An 18,213-nucleotide genomic window follows, 5' to 3' on the forward strand; every position below is an offset into this window, starting at 1 on the left:
AGGTCTACTGCTAAAGCAAACCCCTTAAAATTAAGCAACAAACGTCATGGGATTTAAAAAAAGAAAGAAAGGACCAATTTCATTCCAACACGTATTCTCATTTTATTGACTAAATCTCAGCTTACAGGAAGACGGATGTTTTGCAAAGACAAAAGTGGGTAGGAGTTCTAGTGCTGTGGTCATCTATTCATTTAAACTCTGCTAAAATCATGATGATGGGGAAATATGTCACCAAACAGACAATGGGAATTTATTACACACACATATCACATTATGGATGGGATGACGGAGCAGCAATCACTGACTCGGACACTAGGAAACAAAAAGGGCCAAGTGGCTTCCAGGAACTCGGAAATCTACTTTCGCTCACTGCAAAAAATCGATAAAAATATATATCGCCACTTTCAGCTCAAGCACAAATGTTTTTTGAAGCAAAGAAATCGAGTGAGGGTGAAAGTAAATAAGTACCCAATTACGTACTCTGGTTTTGCTCATATATTGTCAGATGCCTGTAATTAACTAAATTTCTTACCAAACCACCAACAAGATTACAAAGCTGTTCGTTCTCAAATGAAACATCAACAAACAGAAAAGTTCGACATCAGTGAATCCACATTTGAACAAAAAAACGCCCAGTTTGGGCATCCAGTTAAAAACATACGGAGTAAAACGTCCCGCTACATTTAAAAACACAGTATTGCTGGTGGGATTTGGATGATTAATGGATACTAAAACTGAATAATTACTAGTAATGTCTTCTTCAGTTTAACACATTCATGAATATACAAACTAAGGTAATAATTAATAATACTCAATTGCCACATTAGTTAATGGTAAGTCTTAATTAAGAATCCAAATTCTATTATTTTGCATTTTAGAAGCAATTTTAAAAAGGGATAAACTTCCATGAAGCTGCTTTAATAATTTTAAAAATAAGTAAAATACCAGCAACAATTTTCTAGCAGAACTTTTGAAATAACTTCCTGTTTCTCTGTTTATTGCTGCATTCTTTAGCTTAACACTGAACCACTGGAGTTATCTGTACTGAACATGTTTGGAAACTTTGTGCTGACACAACGGGCAAATCATGACAACCACAAAGCTAACATCTCAGCAGAACCCAACACCGGAAGAAAGGGAGACGGCCATTCTAATCTATGAGGTTGTCATGTTAATATCATATTTAAGGTCGATAATTGGTCCAGAAAAATCGATTTTTTTCTCTCGTGGTCCAAATGCAGGCACTGACTGTATCTTTGCTGGGACATTTCAAACTTAGCAAAAACCTCCAGGTCAGAATTTCTGGAATATTATCACAGGATACAGAAATGTCTGCTGCCAAAATAACTTCACAATTTACAATTAGAACAATTTGGAGTCGAACTTTAGATAAAAATCTAGCATAGCTGAAGCTTTTAATTGCCTATTGAACGGAACATTCGACGTTTTTCGTCATTCGACTCTTAATAGCAAAGCTCCTGTTAGCTCAGGCTATGTTAGCTGGTGTTAGCATACAGCTCGTCGCTTTCTAACGGTTGTTTTAAAACTGCATTACCTGAAAGCAAGCGATAGGTGGCGCGCCTTCGTTTTCCACACTGTTTTACTTGAGCAGCCGCTTTATCTACCTGGCTACTTGTCATGGACCCATGTATACTTAAAAAAAATAAAATAAAAAGTTAAAATGCCTCTTCTTGGAAAACCTACTATGAGACAGAGATACAATAATTACAACACACATGTATCTGAATAGGAATTCCCTGACTTTTCAAACTCTGCAAAAATCAACCCCAACAACTCAAAGACACCATTAACCATATCTACCGGGTGCTTTAATTGCTCGATGAGCTCATGTACAGGTTTCACGCGGTCATGTGAATTTAGTGTGTAGCTCACAGCCAGCTGGAGAAAACAGCGGAGCTACAGTGTCTGCATCAGGACGGTCCTTTGTTCTGAATCAGAAGGCTGCTGATGAGGTCAGGGATGTCACAAGATGTTGTACTTAGCATACATACCCACTGATGATGAAAATGCACAATGGACGGGCTTTAGCTGGGTCTAGCTGTTCCTCAGTCGGGGAGTATCCATGCTGAGGCTACTGACACTCACAAGATAAAGAAACATATCGTCGGCAGCGGCTACACTACATCTACGGGTTACTACGGTTTGGGGTTCGAGAAACACTGAGCAGGTTTTCACAAGAGAGCTTTTTTTTAGCACATACATGTTCATGCAGGTTAATGTGTGGAAAGCAGTAGCCATTCCTACACATGATTTTAAGCCTTGGAAAATATCATTTTTCTTGAATTATTTTCTCATAGTCAAAAAAAAGGAATGGTTTGCTTCTTTTTTTTTTTTTGCCATCATTCTAAATCGGATAAAAAATACAAAAAGTGAAAAGCTTCACTACCTCATGAAAGGCCATTTAGAAGAAAACTCTTCAGATAAAACAGAAGTTTCTAATTACAGCCTCTTGCTCCAGTGCCCTCATGCTTATCTTTTTTTTTTTTTTTTTAGCTGTTCTTTAAAGTGGTGAGATGATCACACAATAACACAAATATTTCACACAGAGTAAAAACTAATTACCATTTTCTTTTTTTTTAGTACCAGGATTTCTCAAGAGATCATAACACTGGTATTCAGTCTTGAATACAATGCAAGAAGGTGTGCTACTGCAAAAATAATCACATATTTCTTCAAAACCTTTTTCTTTAACAAGTGTATTTTTTTTTTTTACTGTAAGTGTGAGCTAGTCATGCAGTTATAAAGTTGGTGTTGTTTTCTTTTCTGTTTCTTTTTCTTCCAAATTGAGCTAAGGTTGTTTCTTTTTAGTCTGCACACGGTATTTAGATAGCAGCGTCTATCTAAGGAAACGCACATGTTCGGTAAAAAATAAAACACAATGAAAACAAAAAGCGTCGCTGACAGATTTTCCTGTGAAGCTTCAAAGATAAAAGAACTTCAGGAGTAAATATAAAAATAGACAGAGACATCATAGTCATTTTCTCTCACCTACAGTTAGGCGAATAGTGTTAGATTTTTCTGGTACAAGCATTAACACCGGTATGCTCATCAGTTAGGGTGTAACAACATTTTGTGGTACAAAATCTCGTAATACTGAAATGTGTTGACGTTTCTGTCACACACACATTCCTGTCTAGCTAATATGTGGGGCAGGATCACCTGGTGAAGCAGATTTGAGTCCCTGCTATGAAAATAAGTGCTTCAAGCTACATCTGGACATTTTTTGCTAGTTTTTTATCCAAAGAAAAAAAAATAGTAGTGTTGCGTTTACTGAGTCGACCACAAGGATTGCAAATTGGGCTGGATGATAACAGTCTGATAAATTAGCATTTTGGAAGTTGACACCATGACTTAAATCATTTGATGGTCTGTAATTTTGATACGCTTTAGGGAAATAAACCACATAAGAGGGAAAAACAGAACAGAAGCTAACAATGCTGAAGCTAGCATCTGACTCAAAACTTCCTATAGGCATTAAACTAAACATGTATTTAGTATTATTTTAAAGAAGCACATTTGATCATTTCTAGCTATAAATCTGCAAAAGACTGGATGAAATCTAAAATTTTAGTTTAGATTTAACTTGTGAAATTTGAAATTTGGCTTTGAATTAAGGGAAGCATAAACCCTAACAAATCCGAAATTAATAACTCTCACCTTAAATGGAAATTTTTTTCAAAACACAGTTTGTGATTTTTGAATCCTTTGCACTATTTTGTGAATCCAATCTCTGTGGTGACCTCAGTGTCATGTATCACGGTATCTCATGAGCTGAACAAATCGTTACACCCCGACTTATTAGCCGACCGCAAGTGTTGCACAGGGAAGAGGAGTCGGAAGTCACTTTACAGTATTCACTGAAGTGGAAAAAAAGGAAAGCTACATTATAAAAAAAACAACAAAAAGAAACAAAATAGAAAAAACAATTTTAGTCTTGTACGATTAAATAAATAAATTGTATCTCAAAGCAAAATACACTTTTTTAAGATTCATACACACAAACCACACACACGTTCACATTTTTGTTACACCTCGTCTCACTCCGTCAACCAGGGTGTTTCTTCGAGTTCTGTTTTAGTCCTCATCATAGAAACAAGTCCTTTGTCGCTTCATCACAGCTTGTGAAGTCTTCCCTTGAATTATTTTTGCTGCAAGTATTGCTCTATAAAATACATTTTGGTTTTCTTTTTCTGATGGTTTTAGTCACAGAGCTTCTCACTTTTTCTTTATATTCTCATGAAATGCATCTCAAAATGTCACTGGATTGTAAACAAAGGCTCTCCTGATGACATCCAATCAAAACTCTTTTTGTATGTGCCTTCAATTAAGATCTCCTAAGTCTTCAACGTGTTGTCTTTCTTCCCGAGATGTAAAAAACAGGATACACGTTAGTACTTTTAGTCTGGTCTTGTTTCGATGCATGCACAACTATTGCAGTTCGAGAGGTATGGAAGTGTGGGTCGAGTCAGTCGCAGAGTTCGTCATGCTCACACGCAGATCTCAATGGGTGTAGCCACTAGCAAGCGGCCGCCAGGGGAACCGTTTTCCCGTGGCATTCGGTCGTAACTGTTAGTGGACGACACCGAGCTGTTAGTGGAGACAGACACGAAATGATGTCCTCCACCCGGGTCCATCATGGCTCCTTTGGCCCCGCCACCACCGCTGCCCCTTTCCACCACCATGGGAGACATTGGAGAGAGGGGCGAGAGCGGTGAACGAGGCGACAAAGTCTGCTGCTTCATCCTCTCCACCAGGAGCTCCTCATCTTCTTCCCCTGATGAGGAAGTAGAGATGGTGCCTTCCATATCTCCTCGCACATTCCCTCCTCCTCCTCCTATGTTGCTCCCGCCGACCATCTCCGCGCTACCACTTCTCCCTGCATTGCCGTTGTTGTCATGCTCTGCATCCAGCATCCAGGAGTGGCTGAAATACCCGAATACCTCCTTAACGGAGCAGCGGCGGTCCTGCTCCACCGAGAGCAGGCGGCGGAACATTCGCAGTGCCTGCTCGGTGAAACGCCTCCACTGCGATGGCACCGTGTTTGTCCTCCTCCTCTGCCAGTGGATGAACTCTTGATAGAACGTATCGGTGGGAAGCGCCTTCTCCCAAGGGAAATTGCCAGTCAGCATGCAGAAGAGCAGTACACCAAAGGCCCAGACATCGGTGCTGTAGTCCACACAGAAACCCTCCTGGCGGGAGGCATCGCAAAGCTCTGGGGCCGTGTAGGGAATGGTGCCACTCACCTGGGGAGAAAAGCCAACAGGTCAGGACCAAGTCAGGGAAAAGAGCCCATAGCAACCAAGAAAATTCAACGGTGACTTACTCTTTTTACAGGCGAGCCAGCCCGACGGGTCATGCCAAAGTCTGAAAGCTTGACTTTGCGACACTCTCTGTCAAAAATGAGAATGTTTTCAGGCTTGATGTCCCTGTGGACGAGCTTCTTACAATGTAGATAATCCAGAGCGATGGCCACTTGATGCACACAACGCTTTGCCACTGACTCAGGTAGACCAACCTGAAAGACCAGATGGAAGAAGAACATGTGCCGTACAGTTAGGACTTTCCAAATTACAGCCATTTAGGAGGGCAGACAAAAGAGTTAGGATCCCTTCAAGTTCTCAGTCAAATATAGCATCAGACAATGCCATTCAGGAGGAGAAATATTAAGAGTTGCGACATCAACACTCTTGGGTTGACAAAATGCCTGTAAGGCTTTACCGCTTTTTGAAACTGCAGCAACAGTTTGCATTTTTATCCAGTTGGTTCTGACAATTGCTTCAAAACCAACAAATAATGGAGAATGACAGAGTCAGTGTTAAAGAGAAAACTATTGCTGATGGTACCACTTGCAATATGAATGTACAGAGTCAGTCCATTTGTCATGTAGTGTCTTTTCTGATGAGTCAAAATGATAGCAGTTTATGTAGAAACAAAGACTGTAACACCATAAGACCCTCGATTGCGTCAGCTGAGAATGATTGAACCTGGATTGTTTTTGAAGGGAAACTGCTCTACTGTTATACTATTTTACATGGTATTCCATGGTTAAATGATCGTTTTGGTGAATGTCGTAAATTAAGAAACAATCACAATGGCGGCTATAAGTCGGCACCTGTGGGGGAATGATGTCGAAGAGGTCTCCTGCCAAAGCATACTCCTGGGCAAAGACGTAGTACTCGTCCGTCTCAAAGGCAATGCCGTACATGTTGATGATGAACGGGCAGGGGGAGAGGTATAGTGAGATGCTGTACTCCCGAAGGAATGATTTCAGCTTCGTCGTCTTCTTCTTCAGAAACTTCAGCGCCATTTTTGTACCTATTGAGAAAAGAAAGATTGTGAATCCCTTGTCAAAAAAAGCAGCGTAAAATGTGTGCACACACCAAGTCCCTCACCTCTGATCTTGTGGATCACCAGGTCCACCTTGCCGTAGGTACCCTTCCCCAGCTCCCTGATCACTTCATAGTACTTGTTGACCTCCAGCCTCTCCAGGTTCTGAGCAGCGATCAGCTGCAACTCGTCCAGGATGTCCACGTTAGCTCGAGAAACCAGTGGAGAGGAGCTCATGGTGGCAGCTGTTTCCAACGATGGACTGGGGTGAAGAAGTGTTGGTCAGTGAGGAGAGGCGAAGCAGCTGGCAGCTGAGGTCACTGCACAAAAACCAGACAGGAACGTGAATTTTTAGTTTCATGTATTGATGGGAAGCACAGCTTTTTTCAGAATTTCAAAAACTAAGTTAAAAACTTTCTTAGAGAAACGTTTCGTACAAAATGTCTGCTGATTCTGGCATTTAATTTTACAAATCAAAACGAAAAGTAAATAAATGAACAAAAACAGTTAAATGTCATAAAGACATGTCTGAAAACATAAAAAAGACAATATATAAATGTATATATTAAACAAGGTATCCAATTCTGTACCAGCAAATAAGTCATATTTACAGTTTATAATTCCATTTCTACTAATTTAAAAAAACAAAAATAGAAATAAGAGTTAAATATTTTTTTTTATGTATATAAGTAAGGTAAAATTTTAATTACAGAGTTATGAATTCAACTTAAACTATGAAACAAATTGGACTAAGTTTAATAATATGAGACAACAGGTGATTTGACAAATTGTATTTAGTACTGAATCAGTTTCTAATACCATAATATTAAGCATGAAGCCAACAGAACCTAAACTCCTTTATCCAAAAAGAACCGACTAAACCCAAACATAGTTTAGACGTTTTTAGTGCTACAATTTTATCCAAGCCTGTTAGCTGGCAACACATCTGTGCTGTGAAAACAATCAACAGCAACATATTGGAGGCTCACCACCATCAGCAACCTGTGCAGTTCCTTTTTACACCTTTATTTCCACCGAAGATGGCTGAGAAATCTGTGAAACGTCCTGTTGGCAAGTAGTCATAGCTGAAATGATCACGTCTTTTCAGTTCCGTCCTTCTGTTCAGTGGATCACCTGCAGCATCGCAGTGAATTTTCCTCATGTTCCAGGCTTCACCCTTTCAACTGTAGCATGGTTTCTCACTGAACGCTACTGATTTTTTTTTAAAGGAATGAAGTTGATTTGTTGTTCCAACACATTATGGATTTATGCCAAAAATACAGGACCACAATTAAAGCAGCAGGCGCTCCAAAGTCATTAGGTTTGTATTTGAGACCCCTACACAGAGCAGAGTTTTGTACCTTGGGGAACATTCACAGAGGAGATGTGGAAAACTCTTTCTGCGCTGCTGCAGAAAGAGTTTTGCCACTGAAAATCTGCTCAAAAAATCTGAAGAAACACATTTGGACACGGCTACCATGAAGTAGAGATGGGCCTGGTTTGTATAAATGCAAAACATTTGGAGGACAGTGTGTGAAACCATTTGCTTCTGTGGAGTTAATGAAGATTGGGTTTATTTTGATGCTTTGTATAGTAAAGGACTGCTGAATCTAAAGACAGGATTCCATCAGAACATCCCTAATGTGGCTGTGATATACTTTTGTTTTGCAGAAATGCTGATAAAATAACCAGATATTACAGGAGATTTGCTTTATTTGCTCCATTTATGACAGAAAGTACAATTATTCCACAAATTTAAACATCTCACAGCAGGAAACTTGTCTTCTTTTCTGCAATATTCTATGTTATTCTTTATTCTGAAACTTTAAGACGGAAATATAATTAAGTTCTTTAAGGATGACAAAAATTTCCTGAAGTATCTATTTATCAAAATTTTTAAGTTGTATTTTTATTTTATTTTTTTTACAGTTCTGGCTCTAAACAAGTCTTATTTTGGTAGCCTAAAGGCAAATATTGCTCTTAGAACTGTAAAGGTTGCAGACCCTTAGTCCATCACATAAAGTCTAACAAAATGCCCATAAGGTTGTGGCTGCAACATCAGAAAATAACTATTTTGCAAGGTACTGTGTGTCCTAAGAAGCAAAGTCTGCTGTTTCTGTTATATGTGACGTGGTTTTCAGGGAGAGTGCTGCAGGACGGATATTTAAACCCCCCCAGTCTGTCAGTCAGATCTGCAGTGTGGTCATCACTGAAAATGCTAATTATCTGCAGTGAAGGCCTAAGTAATTCTAAAAGCTACTCCCCATGGGTGGCTGCTGGGAGCTGAGTCACACATACACACCAAACAGCAAGCCAACAACAGTCAGCTCCAGCAGATCCATTTCTTACTGCAGTGTGATTATTCGTACCGATTGCTTTCTTTCTTTTCTCTCTCTCTCTCCTTTCTGAGGAGGCTGATCTGCCAAGTCCTGACCCTATAGATCCAGGCGCATGTGGAGGAAACGCAGGAACACACATGCAGCCAAACACAGAACCATTACATAAGCTGCTCAGAGGAGTTGGATAGCTCTGATATTTACAGCATTTCATTATCTTCGACACAGTCCTTTGCCAATCTCCTCAGAAGTCCATTTTACATCACACTTTCTTATGCTTTCCAGTTTCTGATGTCCCAAAAAAAAAAAAGAGCTTGCAAGCCTTCGTAACTCATGTCATGTGAAGCCGGCTCTCGTCATTCCCACCACAGGCCTTGATGTTTCTCAGTGGGGGTGTGATCTCCTTGAGTGATACGGACAGAGAGAGAGAGGTTGATGGCAGCAGGTGAGGAGGGATGAGTCAGTTTGGGTGATGCATGGCAGCACAGAGGCCCTGCACTCTCTCTTTGTCCCTGACACATGTGATAAACACACACAAACACGTTTAAAAGCGAGGCCAGGGAGTTGTGGGCACACCAGGCTATTTGTTTCTGTCATGGATCAGAACTGCTTACTTTATCTATATAGTTTATGTGTGTGTCCTGCTTGTGTACATGTGCATGTACTGAAACTTAAGATTATCTTGAGTAGCTTCTCTTAAATCCCAATAAATGTTATCAACATGTACATGGAGCATAAAGAGAAGTACACAAAATTAAAACAATGAAATCACATTAACCTTGTTACGTAGGGGAGGAAAATCTCCCTCTGTAATGTCCTTGTGGGACTTGTTTGATTTGGAAATATCAGGAGCCTTTTGAAAAACTCAGTAAAATAATCTATATTCTCCAGAAAAAGCTTGCTCTTTTAGTAATGTAAACTGTGCTAATAAAACAGAGAAGATGCTCAAAATGTTAACTCTTTAATTTCTTTCTTTGCATTAAAATGGTTAAACCATTAAACAAGGTTTCCCCCAGTAAGCTTGCAAAGTCCAGTGGTTGGGCACCAGGGCAGCCATTCATCCAGTGGTTGTGTTTTTGAGTTGACAGGAAATTGGAAAATATCACTTGATAATTATGTTATTGGGAGATTAATATATTGAACATCAACTATAAAGTCTAAAAAAAATGCAAACATTTAAAAACAATTTTTATAAATAAGCAATGCGCAGCCTGGCGGGGGCTCATGACCCGCCAGGCTTATAATACACTGGGGGAAACTATGAGCTAGCTTGAGTTCACTCATTTTCTCACTCACTAGAAATATCATATCACAGTGAGTTTTTTCAAAACTTTTGGATTTTCCTTCAGCTTGGCTGTTGGGCAGAAGCAATAAAGATGGTGAATTCCTGTGCCTGTCTAGGATTTCAAGGTTAGGAAATTCATCTACACATTGCTCGGCAGAGAAAGCAGAAACAAACTCAACTGCCTCGTAAAAATTTAGACACAAAGGGTAGCCACAAATCCCACCACCATCTGCTGCTGCAGCAGCAGCGCGGAAACAGTTTTCCACATCTCCTCTTTATGTACAAAAATCTGCTGAGTGTAGGGGTCTCAAATACAAACTTTAACTAGTATAAGTTATTTCTGTCTCCAAGGAGTTGAGACGGCAATGATCTTATCTTTGCCTCATTCTTTCGAATTCAAATTAAAATATTAATTGCCATCTGGAAAGTACTGCCTAATGATTTATTGGTCTCATTAACATTTCATGAAATATTTATTTCTTTTACTTTTTCGGGAACAAGTTTTATTGTTCACGTTTATGGAACTATAAAGTGAGCCATTTTAAAAAGAAGTCATTAAATCAAATCATACGTTTTTGCTACCCCTGTGAAATAAGGTTCTCCGGTTTCTGATATTGGACTCAATAGATATTCAAATATGTGTTTGGGTGTGTGTGTATACTTTCATCTGACTCACAATGGATTTAACCATCATGTGTGTGAGAGACTGCAGTCCCACATCTGTGTATAAATTTGTCTCTGTTTTCTGTGCAAATGGAGTCAGAGTGGCTTAAAGTCCACAGGGCCCAACAGGTTTATGGGGAAAATAATGTTAGATCTCAAAAGTTTATCAGACGTTCCTTATTCCTTTTAATTGCCTTCATAATAAGACTGAACCAACTGTTAAGGAGCAAGCTGCACTGATGTTCAGCAAACTGGGTACGACTAAAGCATTCTTTCATGACAAGGTTGATTGAATCCATACTAGTAAAATGGACAATGGCTATAACAGCCCCATTGTTGACTATTTCATTTAATAATTTATTTTTAAATTATGTTTGCTTATGTCGAACCATGTTTTTCTACTCCTACTCAGTCCTTTATTTATCTTAAATGCATAACCACTTGAGTTGCAGACAGAAATGCTCTGAGCAGAATTTTGAGACCAATACAAATACAATAACAATTTCTCTTTTAGAATATCTACAATATAATTAGATACAAGGACAACATTTAAAATGTATTTTAGGCGTCCGCCTGTGGTCACTGATCATTTATGTTAGGAACAGAAGCAGTTTCAATCCATTTTGTTCAGTATCATGTTTGCATGGTAATGCTAACAAGGTTTACTGAAACAACAGTTTCTGTTGCAATTCTCTAAGGAATCTTGGCCCTGAAGGTAACTGTGAAATTACAAAAAGTCTAAAAATATTTCAAGATCCAGAATATCCAATAACATATACAAGCTGAATGCTCAAAGGGAAAGTCAGAGGAACTCCAGTGTTATCTGTTCAGCCTTCCAAAACCTGAATAAACCTCATTCATGTGTTGACATGGTGTAGAAAATATGCTTACATTGACATATCTCTGTTCTCACTCTGATTTAGTCACTGAATTCATCTAATTGATGCTAATGAAATCTTATTTTGAGTCTCCAGCCTCGCTGTTGATGCATGATGTGAAAAATAAGAATCTTTAGGAATGAAACTAAAACCGTTTGGGAGTACATGCGATTTATCATTCTTTTGGACTCTTTAGCCTTTTACAAAGATTGTGGCGTAGTTTTTTATTGAAATAAATAATTGAAATGTGCAAGACTACCAGGCTCATAATATCATCCATACGAGCTTTAATGTACCAAATCTTACCAGCCAGGGCCATTGAATGAAAACAGAACTAAAAGCAGGACAACTGCTGACAGTGACCAAAAAAATTAATCATGTTTTTTTTTTTTCCAAACTCTGGTTGTAATAAATATTTACTTGTGACTTTAAAACCATCAGAATTGTTTACTCCCACAAGGCTCAAAATTCAATGTCCTGGGAACAGAAACAAAATACATCATGTTCCTTTCAGCTGATCACAAATCCTCCCTCCTCCTCCTCCTCCTCCTCCTCCGTCCTCTGAGCTCCACGCTGACACTCTGTGCCACCAGGTTTAAGGCTGTGTGAAAACAGTGCAGGAACTGCAGGCCACAGCTGACTAAATCCCAGACTGCTTATGCAACCAGCAGGCACTGCTGACTGGCCAAGCATATTCTGCTGGCCAAGGCGATGATTGCCGCCACGTCCGCCTCCGCTCATGCAGCCGCACTGTCCTCCAACAATTACAGCAATGCCGTCTTCATCCTCTTTTAAGGCCTGTGGAGCATAAAGTCCACATCTCTTCCCTATACAGTGACAGAGATTTAGTCATTTGTCTCCCGAATGAAAATGCTGGCATGGTCAGAAGAAGTTGTTGACCACGCATGCACAGAGAATCAAACTCCTTTTCGGTGTAAGAGTAAGAAATTCGGCACTGACAGGCACCAGACAGTATGAGGGGAAAATAATGAGAAAGGAGAGGCAGGGACAGCGGGACGTTATGACAAGGACCACTGAGCAGCGAAGAAGAGATAACGAGAACACCTTCAGCCAACGATACCACAACAGCAGATGTAGGGGATTTATGGCAACATTCAAAGCTAAGAGTATCAAGTTTCAGTTTGGTTCTTGTGAGCCTACAAATAAAAATCTGTTTAAGTGTGGTGTGCAATTTGTATTTAGCACATTCAAATTTCTTAGGAAGGGTTGTGTGAACAAACAGTAGCAATAAAGCTCAAGGGACACAACAAATGGCTCAGGGATGAAGTTGTGGAGAGGGTATATTCAGGGTTAGCTTATAAAGTGAAATCTCAAGCTTTTAACATCTCAGCGCTCCATTCAATCCATAAAAACTAAAAAAAAAATACATTCCCATAACCAATAAGTAGAAGGCAATTCTCTGGTCAGATAAGACCAAAACATTTTCCCTACACAGAAAATCCTATGCATGGCAGACATTTTTTTAATATGGCAATTCATTCATTTACTCAGAGCAAACAACTAATCGGCAGTGCAACTGGACCAACTACCTCCTCAGTTTTGAAGGTAGAGCCACTTAGATTTTGCTCTGCACCTTTATACTGAAAAAAAACTTATGGCAATAAAGACATTTATCAAATCCATATTATTAATATTATTGTATATTTTTACCTGTTTTTTATGCCTCAGTTGGTTTTTGCATTAAAAAAGCTGCAATAACGTCTTCTGCAAAGAACACCCAACTCTGCCAGAGCTCACAAATCAAGTTAAATGGCCCAGTTGTGCCTGCTCACAGCGGTCATATTAAAAATGCAGTTGCAGGTGCTGCTCCGGTCTGTCACAATGAAGAAAGAGCTTAAGCAGAAAGCAAAGCACTCGATTTACCGGTCCATCGATGCTCCCATCCTCACCTATGGTCATGAGATACGGATTACGACCAAAAACCGAGATCCTGGGTGCAGGTGGATTCATTGGTGCTTTTTTTTGGAGGTTTTCTGGGCCACATTCCGCTGAGAGGAGACTATTTATCTCTTCTGGCCTGGGTTTGCATTGGGATCCACCAGAATGAGCTGGAAAGTCCCAGTGGACTGAGAGGTGTCTGGGTTTCCCCCCTGGACCCGATCTCACATAAACACAAGATGGATGGATGATCGTGTCCCCTTGAAGTCGTTCCATTTCTCTGTGGATTTTATTTATTTTTTTCAATTTAAGTGCCGGGATATACGACCACTGGGGGAATGGAGGTTCACGTTGGTATAGATAACCCTAAGGATTAATTTCACAGCGTATAAATTAGTCCGCTAGATTTTATTATCTCTAGTTCAAAATCAAATCTACACTTAGACTGATAATACCTGAAAACAACTGTTCTACACTGAATGGAGTTCGAGATGAATGAAAACACAAAAAAAGAGCTTTTTCAGTGTGTTATGTTTTCTTGACAATATAGCCACCTTAAAGTTAGAGGAGCATAAGAATGTGATATATGGAAAAGAAACCTGGGCTGGGGTAAGTCTTCTTATGTGAAATTAAAGTCAATTGTGAAACCTTTATTAATTGAAATAAGGGTTATTATGTGTGTGTGTGTGTGTGTGTGTGTGTGTGTGTGTGTGTGTGTGTGTGTGTGTGTGTGTGTGTGTGTGTGCGCGTAACCAACACAAGTTATTGGATTCCAGCTGCTGGTGTCTTTCAATGAAAAATAAAGAATAAAAATAAATTCAACTGAATCTTATTTACAGATATATATCACCAAATCCAGGCAGATTACAAGCCATAGCTATATAAAAATATGCATGTAATTTAATTCCAGTGAACATTGCAGCCTGCCACAGTAGAGATGAGAAATCCCGGTGGCAGAAGCAGACTCAGCATGAGTGGCCATCTGCCTCAACTGGTCGGGGGTTGAGAAGACATTTAGGAATCCTCCAAGGCCTAAAGTCCCCTTCAAACGATGGGACACTTTCCACACAATAATATATTATAATACCAGCAATTCCAGTCATTAGTCACAGAAGACTACGGAATTCAAATAATAATAACAAAGAAATAAAGAGTGCATTTCCATATAGCAATAGGTTGTCCAGCGTTTACTATAAAGAGGAATAAGGAATGATGCAACATGGACTTTTACAAAGTGTTTTTGAAAAGAAACGTAACTTCTGCACCTCAGCTCAGCCACACGACTAAGTTGATTGTAAATTACTGTTTGTGCCACAAGATGTCGCTGCGTAGTAAATCTACAGTCAAATTCAGCTTTATTGGCCAAGTTTAAGCACACAAGCGAGGAATTTTACATCTTGTGAACATATCGACATTTTCATTTTCTAAAAGTGCTGTTTGTAAAGGTTTGTCTGGTTTTTTTTATTTAAAATATTCCAGACTTTATCATATTATACAGTGTAAAAATAAGTATCAATAGTTGAATTTTAAATGTACTATATGTCAAAGTGTGAAACTTCACATTTGCATTTTAATAATATTTTTGGCTTGTTGGATAAAATTTTTACTTAACTCGGTGCAGACACTTGATATATATATTTACCAGTTGTGTAATGGACCATTGTGATAAACAAAAAAATGGGGTAAATGGAGGGTTTAACTTGATCACCTTTGTCAGAATAATGTTTTTCTGATATTTCGCCACCTCAAGATTGAACACTGGCCAACGTCTTCAATCATTTTGATCATTTGTTGATCAGAAGCACAATGTGATACTTGAGATTGGACAGGGACATCCATAATCAGCAAACATCGTGCATCTCCTGAAGACCCACTTTTCTCTCTTCTCAGTGAGCCTATTTATCGACCTATTGGACCCGAATTAAATTTGCAACTGAATTCCCCAGAGTCCTTACTCTCACCTCAAGCCTTAATCAATGGATGCCCAACCATAAACCATGCAACAATGTAATTCTACCTCAACTCAAAAACAAAATCTAATCTTTTAAATGTAGGCGGTCCGCAAACGTTGGTGCTTCTTTACGGTTTTGGACCCCACGGTTACATAAAGGCAAACATACATACACACGTTTACCAAATAAATACCTGAGTCGTAGTGTTGAGTAAGCCCCGAAAGGTTAAATAGTGTTCCTACTAAATCCTGGATTGCGACATGTTCTGATTCTTCAGCTGGTTGTGAAGACATTTACCACGTTATTGGCCCGATGAGGACAAATGACAGGCAAAGCTCCCACCACAACTGGATTCTCACTGGCAAAGTCGATGTTTAGCCCCAGACTGTTCATGTAACCCACATTGGAAGCTATGACTCATCATGCTGGAGAGTCTGTAGATGTGCAGCGGGTCGACTTCAGCGTGATATAAAGGACAAGGCCTTCTCTGATCAGCAGACGCACGCAAACAACCAGGCACCCTACTCCAATTGGTTTGCAGCAGGATATTTACCTGGATTTTTATGAAAAAAATTCTTTTTTCAGATTTACCAATCATGCATAGATCCAAAATTAATTACATTTGACTTTTTTCATACTTGAACTACCAAACAATAAGTTAACCACAAAGTGCTTTATATAGAGCTATATCCGGGTTTTTTCTCCGACTGGATATTTTCATCGTTCACTATAATTCTAAACTCAAATGACTAAACTCAATAAGTCTACAATGAAAAGAGATTTATAGATAGTTAAAACTTAATATTCATTGTAATTATAAAAACACAGCTGTTAGGAATTACTGTCAACGGGTGAAATAAGAGGTGAGTGTTTTTATCCTTAAATTGCATTTGAGGCTCTTGTTTTGTAGCAAGACAAGAAGCAGTTCCTCGGGTCGGGTAGTAAGAACATCTTCAGGCACACTGGGTAACAAAAGCACAAAAAATGCCACATCACTGTTAAATTGTTTGTGGCTTCAGAATTTTTGGCTACAAAAGAGAAAATATTGGAATAATTCAGCACAATTTAGGTCGACTCCCTGGCACTAAAATACTAAATAAAATCTAAAATACTGGTCAGACCTGAACTATTCTACACTGAAAAGAGATTTTTTTTAAAACAAAGTTTTAAGATTTATAAATTTATTTCTTCATTAAAACAAAAGAAGCAGCATTTTAAATCTTTTTCTCTTTTTTTTGCATTAATGTGAAAGCATAAAACCCACAATAGAGTGAATAGTCAAAACTAAAGGGTTTTATTTTACCCCTGACTACAGATTCTTAAATCTTAGTTTTCCCCAAAATTCTGCAAAAATCTCCAGTTGTTCTCTTGTACCTGATATCAGATGTAGGTTTATCACTACACTCCTCATCCTTTAGAGAAAAAATAAAACCTGCCAATATTCAAACAGGCAGAAGCTCAGTCCTGAAAGACAAACTAAAATCGGTATTAGCCGATTAACAGCCGGATTGGTGCATTTCTAAAACAAAGACACATATCTAATATTATCATTTTCTTTTCTTTCTGTTACAAAATCGACCATTATCTGCATCGTCCCTTGGAAGCAGAGTGCTGTGCTGCAGCCACACAAGATGTAAACACGGTGTTCAGGTGGCGTTTCACAGCCGTCATCAGTATTCTGGGAGCCAGTGTTGTGTTGCATCTTAGTCTGCTCAGAGTTAGAGGAAAATCAGAAGCACTTTACGGCGCTTGAAAGAATAGGAAACAAACGCACATGCAGAAGGCGCTGCAGACACACGATAACCCCCAACCCCCTCTATGCGTTTTCCAGAATGACACAGAACAGATCACAAGAACGGAAAGCAGCAATAAAAACATTCAAAATATTAAAGACTCAAATTCATCAGCGGTGAGCGCATTGTTTCTAACGTGGATCAGTGCTGGTGTGCTCTGAGGTGATGGGTGAGTTAAAAGCACAGTAGGACACGATGCTGCTGTCTGCACTGAGGAGGTCGGGGTGCAGGTGAGGAGGCAGGCACTGGAGATTTCTCCCAGTACTCACCCTTCAGTGGGTTCCCATTTGGAGGCTGCAGTGTCCACCCTGTCCACGCAGACTCATAATAATAATAATAATAAACAGGCAGATCGATGAGAGCGCATACTACAGTGAGGTGAGCCTGACCGACGCGTCCAGCCAGAAGCCTCCGCAGAGCCGTGTGTCGCTGCTGGATGTGGATCCGAGCATCCTGCTCCCCCTCCCTGCGGCTCTGCGTCCTATTGTCTCCGCATCGCTCTGATCTCCAGGTTGGGAGGAGAGGAGACGAGATGAAGACGGCGCGAGGAAGGAATGGGGAGGGGGAGAGCCCTCCCCCTCCTCCAGGCTCCGGCCAATCACAGCGCTGCTCCGCCGGGAGCCGCCGCTGCTCGCTGTCTCCGTACAGACTATGCTGCCTTCGTGGGTCATCGGAAATATCAACAGCGCACGCAAACGCGCTAAATACAACAAAATAAAATCGAATTAAATAAAAAAAAAATTAAATGAATAGTAGAAGTACACTTACAGGTGCGTCCTTGTCAGTTAAAATATTAATTAAAAAAAAGTTCATTTACGTAAATTTGTACAGTTTTTATAGATTTGTTCCACACCAGTTGAGTTAGAATACAATAGAAATAGATAAATAAATAAAATAAAATAAATAAATCACTTTTGGCAAAAAACAAAAACAAAAAAACCACCACAAAATATCAAAGTGTTAAAAAAAAACCCAATTAATTAATTATTAATAATATAAGCCAATGCAAGATTTCATGATTGTTTCTAATAATTATGACCAAAAGCTAATTGAAACTCT

At 39.4% G+C, this 18,213-nt stretch overlaps 1 protein-coding gene across 1 annotated transcript; it reads right to left on the reverse strand.

Moving 5' to 3' along the window:
- Positions 1 to 77: 77 nt before the first annotated feature.
- bsk146 (brain specific kinase 146) lies at positions 78 to 17,729 on the reverse strand. The gene is made up of 5 exons (XM_028029650.1): positions 17,424 to 17,729; positions 6,414 to 6,668; positions 6,134 to 6,336; positions 5,345 to 5,536; positions 78 to 5,264 (listed from the first exon to the last, which is right to left on the reverse strand). The coding sequence occupies exons 2-5, from the start codon at positions 6,583 to 6,585 to the stop codon at positions 4,509 to 4,511; spliced, it is 1,323 nt and encodes a 440-aa protein (XP_027885451.1). The 5' UTR covers positions 6,586 to 6,668; positions 17,424 to 17,729; the 3' UTR covers positions 78 to 4,508.
- Positions 17,730 to 18,213: the final 484 nt, after the last annotated feature.

This window comes from Xiphophorus couchianus, chromosome 10 (genome assembly GCF_001444195.1).
Source record: "Xiphophorus couchianus chromosome 10, X_couchianus-1.0, whole genome shotgun sequence".
Lineage (NCBI taxonomy): Eukaryota > Metazoa > Chordata > Actinopteri > Cyprinodontiformes > Poeciliidae > Xiphophorus > Xiphophorus couchianus.